Here is a 9,626-nt window from a genome sequence, read left to right on the forward strand (position 1 = left end):
TGTTTTGATCGATGACCTCGTCAGCGATTATTTTCGGTGGTGACTCTGCGAGGACTAGCGGCGCTTGCATGTGTGGTGTCTCAGGACGATCTGGCAACGACGCAGGTAAGGGCACGATACCCTTATTGCGAAGTCCGATGAATGTCACGAAGAGGCCTCTTGTAGAGATAGGGACGAGGCGATCAAGTTTACGTCGTTTTGTAGCACGGGTCGAATTGATTTTTTCGCGAGAAATTTCTGGCGTATAGTTGGAAGATCGGTTTTCTGGATTTGTACTACTAAGATGTTGCCGGTCTTCCACGAAACTGTGTATGATATCCTCAGCAACGTGATCGACGAATCCAACGGAATCCATTGGTCCTTCCGGATGAGGCGTGCTCGCGGGTGACTGGGACATGAACTACGGGTGAAACTCAGTACCGTGCGTGCTCCTATCTCTGTGGACACCACCGAAGCGACTGATATCTTCCATGTTGACACCGTCTGTTTTGCCCCGGTAATGATCTCCATACCCCACGTTGTAGGACGGATTCGCAGTTATGACTCGAGGCGCCGCGCATTCAACCGAACCAGAGCATTGGTCTGCATCAAGGCATGAATTCATGTCGTTATCTTCCACGGCTTGACATTCATCGAGCTCCTCGTTATACCAGTTCATCTCCGCCTTTTCGGCACTGGTGCCATCTGTTTCCCTATTCTCATTCCGAACCTCTTTATTTGGCCCTCCCCCTGCAATCTTATCCCTCTCCCACCGAGCAAGCACGTACTCCACTTCCTCGTCTTTGGATTGTCTGCATGCTGGGGTAGGACTCGCACCCAACCCTTCGAATCCTCGTAAAACTTTGGCTGCGCTCGCCCTGTCTTCTTGGACATCCAAAGCACTGATAGCACCCGTTGTACCGGCCTTGATCCCATCCAACGCGTCATCGACCCCTGCAACTTCTTCGTCTGTAGGGATCGATGGTCCGAATTTAAATGGCCTATCAAACTTTCAGCATTTCGCATTCATCGGAAAGAAATTACTAGTAGGAGGCGCTTGCGATGCCAATAGCGAAAGCGACGACCCACAATTGCAGAAACCATCGATCGAAAGGAAACGCACACCCGTGATAGATTAAGTGACAAGGCCTTCAATCCCTTCACAGGTTCCAAAAATAGCGACATGCCGGCGGTCTTTTCTTCCACGACACCAGTGACTACTTTAGTTCCCCTCTCTGATGCCACCAGGTTCGCCATCCGTTGTGGAAAGTCCGTTCTTGGACGTTTCGTAGGTGGCTGGAGAGCTGGCACTGTGTGTGCAAAGGTTAGGAATCACAGCAGGAACACAAGTAGCCAGAGGCCTCACCATCCATCAACAGTACATCTTTTTCGTCCAGTTTCTCCTCCAAAATATAAGCCACTGGGTCACGAGGCAACGCACAAATCTTCGTTAGGGTGGCGTCGAGACCCGCTTCCGAATCTGCGTCTACAACTGCGTCGATGACGGGAGGTATCTTTACATCCACGATTTGATCATGCTCTGCGGTGGTTGATGGAGGTTGCCCGAGCATCGAATTGGCGGGACTGAGAGGGGGGACCCTGTATGTCTTGGCCGCCGGAACGGGCGTAGGTGAGATGACTAATGTGATGAAAGACCCAGCGCTACAACCGAACAGATAAGTATATAAAGACGCATGACAAAATGCGCGCTGTGCAACGAGAGGAAAGGTGAATGCACCTCTATCCAACGACATCAGGTATTGCATTCCTATGGCTTTCGCTTCCACGCCCAAACATCCTAGTCCTGGGTATTTCGATCTCTTCTAAAAGGGGGGAGCGTCACGGATATGTCGCAACGTTCCGGCCGCAGAAAAAATGAGTAACATACCCATCTTATCAGCAGCCAACGAGGTGGGCGGTGATTGTGGTGGTGACATGTCCCATAGCTCGTCCACGTCGTTATCCGACGGTGAATCCGAGCGGTAGGGCAGCGGCGAAGAAACAACGTATGCACCTATCAAGAGAGATGTCATTTTCCAATGTCGGGTACGCAGCAACACAACGTTGGTATCGACGCACACCATCCGTTCACTACCTCCATGTGCTGTCCATGCAAACCGCCTTCCTCCTCTTCGATGACTTGTTCAACCGCGTGCTCAAGTGTAGGTACTATGGCGCCGTCAGCCGCGCAATTGAGGCCAGGAGTCCTCTCACATATTTTTTCGTGTTTCCGTGCTAATTGATTGTCCGTTCCACTGTCGCGCGGAAAGAGTGGGGGCGAATCTAAGGGAGAAATGTGGCGGGTTGGTGACTCGGACCTCAAGAAGTTGGCAACATGCAGTCCGTCTGATGCATTTTCGTGAGGCTTGGATATTGCTTGTAACAAAGACCGGACGTTCGCCTGTGTTGCTGCATCCATCTTGTACCGAACGTCCCCAGGCAACAATGCGTCGGTAAACAAGGTCACTCCGACTACACTTTACTCACAAGACCTCATTTATATCCGGAGTAGGAAGCTCTGTGATCACCTCGTTGGCGACGGGTTTTAGGATCAAATGATCCTGCAACGACGACCTAGTCCGCGGGATGGAGGCCAGGGCTCCTGTACAACCGAATTTGGGCGTTTTGTGTCTCGCTAGCTGAGTTATCACGGGCGACGCGTGTAGAGTGTTTGTAGCCGAACGGTATTCCCTCGGGTGGTGCGATATCATCGTCGATCCGGGCCGGGCAATCATCTTTGCGCCCTTGTTTGCCTTGCCTGCGCAAATTGAGGCATTCGCAGAGAGGATATCGAGTGAGTCATGGCGATACGATGAGATTCTTGTCGTGTTCGAGGCATATCCGAGCGCAAGAAGCTACCGAGCGAATGATAAGAGTGGAGATCGAGGTGGCTTGGGGCTGAACGCATATACTCCTCCGATCCTCAAAGCTATTAGAAGGTTGAGAAGGATTGTGAGTATTGCGGAGGGGTGCGGGACAAAAGATAATAGGTGTTCGGTTATATGGGCATTTGCAAATGCAATCGAAGAAGCCGCAAAGGTGGTAAGATGTTTCGGCAAGGAAGCCTGTGCGAGGGCTGAGCAAGGGGGAGCAGGCGTGCTATGGGGAGACAGGGAGTGGCTGGAAGAAGAGGAAATGGAAGGCGAAGGAGATCTTGTGGGGGTGGATGGTATGAATGCCTTTGCAGCATTTGTAATGTTGTGTGGGAGGACGTTGGAAGATGTGCTTGATATGTCACCCGAGAACAGGGCGGAGGAATTCGCGGCATTGGTAGGGCAGAAGTGTGTGGTACGTGTGTGTAGATTCGTTGCTGTTATTTTGCTAATAGACGTGCACTAGGAGGGGCTGAATAGGATGCTTGAATGTTGGAATTGGGATCTGAGATCTGAGATCTGAGCCTATGACGCGACATGTCACACTTCGTAATTAGTCGTGTCACGCGTCAGTAGTCACACTCCACCTCATTACTCTCATGGTCGACATAAACCCAAGGCCGCAGAAAAGACTGCGCACGGACCCAAATCTCGTAGATTCTCCGGAACAAGCGTCAGATACACACTGTCCATCAGTGTTGTTGTCATCTGCTTCTGTACCACTGTCTCGACCTCCGCCGTCGCCGGGCTTGAAGCCTCTGCCACCCCATGTGTTACTCCTGGCCTTGCCAGCGCTTCTCTTGCATCCCCCGGCACACGAAAAATATGCCTTGTCCCTTTTCTTGTCTCTAAAGTCAATACGGTTGTGTTTGCAACTGCCAGCTCTGGCCCCTGACGTGGAGTGCTATGCGTGGACAGCTCTCGCAGAGGTGGGTATGCGGGTTATCAGGAGCGGGTTTTGTAAGACAGCTGAACATGATTGGACAATGGGACTCGAAGAAGAAGTGAGTGTGTTTATCTGAAGAGGATCGTGTCCGCTTCCACTATTCACCATCTCACGAAGGTCGAGAAAGCAATTGGGAAGGGGGTAAGTTCGGATCTCTGTCCCTCTCTTATCTCTCTTACTCGGGTTCCCGAAGCTCTTACTTGCACAGAAGGTATGGAAGATGCGCATATATACGAGTATCTTGTTCATTGCTTCTCCAGCACCCCATTCTTAGACATCTCCGTCACCATCTCTCGCTACTAAACGCCCACTTTGCATTTTGGCGATCCAATACGAGGTTTGCACGTGCTGTGCTCCGTAGATTGATATCCACCTTCGTTCCATCGGACCCTCCTACAATCGTATATGCGGCCCATCTCGCCCTCATAACCCAGCTTACATCCTCCCCGCCCGCATCTCCATTTTCTCATGGCAAGGGTGCGGATTCGTCTGTTTCCATCCAGCCACATACGAATCCTCCAGAAGTACAGGCTGCTCTAACTGCTTTGATAAACCTCTCAGCAATCGCTGCACAGAACCAGCACTTCTCGATGTTGAAGCTAGTCGCCGTGTTGCGCCTACGAGTGTTGGTTGCGGCTGAGATGTGGGACATGGTAGGAGATGCGCTAGAAGGTGCCGAGAAACTGTTGTCGTTGGTTTTCGACGATGGCGACGGTACTAAGGAAGGTGGTCAGGAACGTGGGATGAAGAGGGAGGCTTCTGAATTTTTGACGCGCTCGTACTCGATAACTGCTCAGGAAGTGCACGATAGTGTGGCATCGCAGTCAAGGCCTCAGACGGAGTCTGACAACAAAACATTGACGGAACAACAGCCACCCGCAGACGTACAGGACGCCGAGGAAGATCCCTTGACTGCTGCACTTACCGTTCACACGCTTATGCTCGGCATCGTCTACCATACACATGGCGGACGTGCGCGAGCTACTGAACCTCGCCTGGCTGCCCTCCATTTTCTAATGGATAGCGGTGCACCAGTCGGAGGTGTCGGCTCTGACGGTCTCGTGGAGGTTGGTGTTTGGCCCGTTAACTTCCTAGTATGACATCTAAATTCGTGGTTGCTGATTACTATAGGTTCCCCTCTCTCCGTGCCCTCCGATACACCTCCGAGTCAGCCACCCTCGAGTGATCTTCCTACTTACGTTCCTCATCTCCGCTGTGGCGAAGCGTGATCCCGTCGGGCGACGTCCAAAGAAGAAAGTGTTTGCCGAGTCTGGCATGGTTCAATGTAAAGCGGGATGTGATGAAGATGGGGGCAGCGGAATCGAGATAAATGGTAAAGTTCTTTCGTTCTCTGTTCATTTTGAGATGCACTTGCGCTTACGCTATCAAGTCCCGCCTTGGTCTTCATATGGAGATGTGGAGAATATCGATCAGAGTACGCTCAGGATCGAAGCGGATTTGCTGTGCGAACTGGCTGCTGTAAGGCTGCCCTCGTGTCAACTAAACGTGTCCTATTCTGACGTATACTAGGTATCGATACAACGATGCGAATTCGACGCTGCTGAAAAGGTATGTAACGCGTTCAAAGTTACTTGACTATTATGCACCTACGTCATCGCAGTATCTCGACACCGTCGTAGCCCATACCCGGACACATGGATTCTTCACGGAATATGCGCCCCGCATAATGCTCCACTATGCCCATCTCGCCCACGGAATCGGGGACACTGCCCGAGCTGGTACGTGCTACCGCGTTGCTGCTTATATTGCCGATGCAGGACCTATTGGTGTGGCCAATGTAAATACGGGTGGGTTCGTAGCTGCCGCTGCAAGAGCTGGCGAAGCACTTCTCCGTATCGGGCTTGTTGCTAAACAGGCGGCACCGAATATGGCTTCCGATTCTCCTATTGTGATGGGCGAAGAATCACACGCGCCTTACCTGGACGAATCGACAATAGCGCTCACAAAAGATGCCATCGCACGTTGTTCAGCGAGCGCTTCCGCACCTCTCCCTGCCCTTGCGGAGCTTCTCTCAGCAGCACTCTCACCTTCTCAAATCATTCGATCCAAATCGCTTCTGAAACATGCTCTCGCGCTATCTGGTTCTGCAGGCGACAATCACATGCGTGCACTCGTGCTTGCGGTTGTAGGTGCGCAATACGTACATACGGCGCCGGAGCACGCTATGGAGGTTTTAGCTGTTTGCGAGACGTTAGGTGCGGGTATGGGTGCGAGCGAGAAGAAACCTGCTGGAACGGAGTCCGAGCCAAGTGTATGTGGAGTAGGGAATGCGGCGTTGCGGCTATGGGTGGGGGAAAGGTTTCTCGGTGAGCGCATCGCATCTGGCTGCTGCTATCCCAGTTTGACATTGACAACAACAACTTTGGCGGGTCGTTGACCTGTTTCGGTTTTGTAGAATTATTCAAGCGCGCGGGTAAGGAAAAACGGGTACAGAAACAGGGAGAGTTTAACGCGTTGTATCGATCTGCAGTCGATGCTGTTCGGATGGGTAACTGATGTATTATAGTCATAAGGGCTCTTTTCGGACTTGGAAGGCGCATTGCTTGCACTGCTGTGCCACATAGACGATCGATGCTTTGCTATCTTATCAAACAACTTCCCCCCTTCCCTTCGCAATCGCACTCATTGACATCTAGGCATCCGTGAAAGTGTAGGATAACCGGTTTGGACATTACGATCACTATTGCATTGGTAGTGCTTACTGCTTACTGTACGGTGGTGGTTTTAACCGCGTAGAAGTGTCCCTTGCCTCCAACGAGTTCCCTCCTGAACGTGTGGTATCGCAGAGACTCTGCATTCGGATCGAAATCTAGGCGGTGAACGAATACGCAGCTAACGAATTAGGGCACTAGAGCTGGAAGCTATAAATATACAGCCTGGAACGTCTGAGGCAATGATGAAGTCTCAGTGCGCAGGAGGGACGTGGTAGATGGAGAATGTGGCTGCGAAGAATAAGGAAGAGTAGTGAGTCGACCGAATGGGATGCCGTATGGCAGCGAGAGCGTTTCAAATTACTCCCATTCCCTTTCTTGTGTGTCCGTTTCTCTGGGTGCGACTTGGAACACGCGAGCGGAAACGATAGAGTGCGTTTGCATCCTCCATTGTTCAAGATTGTCGCGTTCCTCGAGAACTCTGATCATCTCATCAAGAAACGGAGTCGAGACACAGACAAAAAAGCACGTACGTTGTAAACATGGGTGGGTGGTAGGCTAGACAACGGTAGTCCTGCTTGACCACGGGGGCCACCTGGATCATCCACCACGGACGCGGGTCGGCAAACCGTCCCGAGGAGTACCCAAAGCAGAAGCCAGTACCCGAGCATCTGTGCGTTCTGGGAGAGAACTGGCCATTGATAGGAGGGGATCTGCGACTAGCGTGTTACCTCGAGACTGCGTCAAGGCGTAGTAGGGTGATACCACTTCCATGATGGGCCATCAGCAGCAGTATGAATATGAATATGGGAGTACATGGAGGATCGGTAACCGATTGACTCGTCCTTAGTGGACCGGCGCGTCAGAGTGATTGGCATACTCTAGTCTTCAGAACTGAACACTGACTTCACATTGGCACTATCATCGTGGTCAACGTCAGGCGGTGCTGTTTTCAGCATTGAAACCAGTCCTCAAGGCCTCCCGCGCGATATCTGTCCAACGTAACGTGACAGGCAGGCGTGCGATGCCGTCACTTTCAAACTGCTGGATGAACTATAGCTACCTCTCTCAGGTTCCCATCTTTTTGGCCCCCGGGTTCCCTTTCTCGGTCTGACAGTAAAATCGGAGTCAAATGCATCCGATACACTGAAACACGATATCGTTTTTAAGGGACATACTTTTTTTTGCGCATACCTCCTTGTTTTAACAATATGCGTCGCCATCGGATCTCTTGTATTCCTTCGTCGACAGTGAGAACCCTGCTACTGCGAACTTGGATTTCGCATTTGTGCGCGGTGTTTCTGGTCTTGTATATCCAGGGAGCACGGCGCAGCGCAGTACAGCGAGGGGTAGGTGGGGGGACACCGAACAGTGAAAGGGTTGCTAACTGTTGCAGCACTGCGGTCCATTCAGTTCGGGATGACTCAGGTTTTCACCTGTAGTGCCCACCTTCATATCGATAGGCGCGCTGTCGCACCTTGTCACACTCGCCCACCATCGACACCGTTCTCTGCAGCCCAGGACGTTCGACGACTTCGTTTTCAGCTGTCATTTCTCATTTCCGTATCGTTCATGGTTCCCGGGTGTTTCAGCGCATTATGGTGCTCATGGCGGCGTCCACGTGCGCATTTTCCCCAAGACAGTGTGGATGATGCTGCTCCGGCATCAACTGAAGGGGTACCCACCGGTATGTGTGTTCCTTGTGATGGTGGGGGAAATCTAACAGTATCAATAACTGGTAACAGCTTCTACTTATCGCTTGAATCCCACCCAAGCTAGAGAGAGAATCAATCACATCCATCGTTTTCGTATCCTTGTCGTGGGCAGAGCAAATGCAGGTAAAACAACTATCCTGCAGAGGCTCTGCAACACCACAGATCAACCAGAGGTTTTTGATGGTGAAGGAAGGTATGTGGAATGTACTGTAATTCCTTGTGCCTTGTCAATGTGGTTGGCTGTGTTTAGGTTGATGCTGCTCGAGTTGAAGGTTCACTGGGGGTGAGATTTTGCTCAAGATTGCATGCAACATGCTATTGATGGTTTCAGCGTGGACACCACAACATTGAGTATGAGATGGTGTTTAAGAGTAATCCTCACTTTGTTTTTCATGACTCCTGTGGTTTTGAATCTGGCAGTGAGGCACAGTTTGAGAAGATGAGAGAATTTGTAATGGATTGTGCCAAGACCCCCAAGCTGGAGAAGAGGATACATGCTATCTGGTGAGAGTTTCATGACTGACCCAGGGTAGAGTGATGTGTTCTTCATGAATTGATGATCCAGGTTTTGCATTCCATTGAATGAGTGCCACAGGATGGTCTTAGCTGCTGAAAGGAAGTTTTTTAATGAATGTGGCACAGGCCATGGTATGTCTATATGGTGTCTTGTTATGCATCCTTGTGTAGAATTGAGGGCTCCCATAGTGCCTGTGATTGTGCTGTTAACAAAGGCAGACACTTTGGAGCTTGATGCCATTCAGGAGATTGAGGGGCTACAGTTAGAGATAGGTGAAGCAGATAGAAGGATAAGGGTTGCTGAGATACAGGGAAGGATGGTGGATGAGAATCTTGCAAAGGTGAAAAAGTGGTTGAATGTTTTGAAGTTTCCACCACATGACATCCTGCCATTGACAGGGAAGTGCTCTATCATTGCCCTGATATGTTGCAGACCTAATCAAAGGACAATACAGGAATGCAGCAAGAAGGAGCAGATTTTACTTCCCTGCTGAAATGTACAGCAAATGCCCTGAATGAAGAAAGCCAGCAAAAGCTTCTTATATCAACACAACAGTCTGGTTTGGCACTCTGCATTGAGTTTGCTGTAATGAAGTAAGTGTTGAAGTGGAAGCTCTGACTTGTATTGACATGATGAAGGACATTGAAAGGATGCATGGAGCAGAGATTAGGTCATTGGGAGCCAGCAAAACTGGCTGCTGCTCTGGCAACTTGGTTTCCATATGTATGAATGAGAGGTTCATTCTTGGAAGTGATGAATGTATGCTGACCCATTTCCATCCTCTGGGGGTGATAGTATGTGAGTGGAGCCATGGCAGGTTATGTAATTGCATACTGATGATGTTGTTCCCACCCTTGGGGACATGGGATCATAGCATGTGAGTGGAGTCATTGCAGGTGATGGAGAAGCATGCTGATGTTGCTT

The 9,626-nt window shown here is 50.6% G+C and overlaps 4 protein-coding genes across 4 annotated transcripts; 3 read left to right on the forward strand and 1 right to left on the reverse strand.

The window, feature by feature from the left end:
• Window positions 1-400: 400 nt before the first annotated feature.
• Window positions 401-2,398, reverse strand: F5J12DRAFT_781666 (uncharacterized protein; the record flags this gene model as incomplete). The annotated part of the gene is made up of 5 exons (XM_051742584.1): window positions 401-980; window positions 1,103-1,289; window positions 1,346-1,618; window positions 1,868-1,993; window positions 2,059-2,398. 5 exons carry the CDS (start codon window positions 2,396-2,398, stop codon window positions 401-403), a joined length of 1,506 nt encoding a protein of 501 aa, XP_051602003.1.
• A 236-nt stretch (window positions 2,399-2,634) lies between these two features.
• On the forward strand, window positions 2,635-3,322 carry F5J12DRAFT_972210 (uncharacterized protein; the record flags this gene model as incomplete). The annotated part of the gene is made up of 1 exon (XM_051750106.1): window positions 2,635-3,322. A coding segment is annotated over one exon (684 nt), but the record flags the coding sequence as incomplete, so codon positions are not given.
• A 97-nt stretch (window positions 3,323-3,419) lies between these two features.
• F5J12DRAFT_820877 (uncharacterized protein) lies at window positions 3,420-6,544 on the forward strand. The gene is made up of 6 exons (XM_051745283.1): window positions 3,420-3,856; window positions 4,059-4,865; window positions 4,930-5,131; window positions 5,189-5,304; window positions 5,420-6,125; window positions 6,215-6,544. Exons 1-6 carry the CDS (start codon window positions 3,452-3,454, stop codon window positions 6,313-6,315), a joined length of 2,337 nt encoding a protein of 778 aa, XP_051602005.1. The 5' UTR covers window positions 3,420-3,451; the 3' UTR covers window positions 6,316-6,544.
• Window positions 6,545-8,271: 1,727 nt separating this feature from the next.
• F5J12DRAFT_972215 (GTP-binding protein) lies at window positions 8,272-9,299 on the forward strand (the record flags this gene model as incomplete). Its single annotated transcript, XM_051750107.1, has 5 exons — window positions 8,272-8,427; window positions 8,517-8,689; window positions 8,751-8,833; window positions 8,891-9,060; window positions 9,147-9,299. Coding segments are annotated over 5 exons (735 nt in total), but the record flags the coding sequence as incomplete, so codon positions are not given.
• Window positions 9,300-9,626: the final 327 nt, after the last annotated feature.

Source organism: Pisolithus orientalis, assembly GCF_024613125.1.
Source record: "Pisolithus orientalis strain OTSU chromosome Unknown F5J12scaffold_8, whole genome shotgun sequence".
NCBI lineage: Eukaryota > Fungi > Basidiomycota > Agaricomycetes > Boletales > Pisolithaceae > Pisolithus > Pisolithus orientalis.

Excerpts from the sequence above, each read along its gene's own strand:
- F5J12DRAFT_820877 (XM_051745283.1), top strand. The coding sequence starts at position 3,452 with ATGGTCGACATAAACCCAAGGCCGCAGAAAAGACTGCGCACGGACCCA. Across the intron at positions 5,132-5,188 it reads CAGCGGAATCGAGATAAATG|TCCCGCCTTGGTCTTCATAT; the intron begins GTAAAGTTCTTT and ends TACGCTATCAAG. Across the intron at positions 5,305-5,419 it reads TGCCCTCGTGTCAACTAAAC|TATCTCGACACCGTCGTAGC; the intron begins GTGTCCTATTCT and ends ACGTCATCGCAG.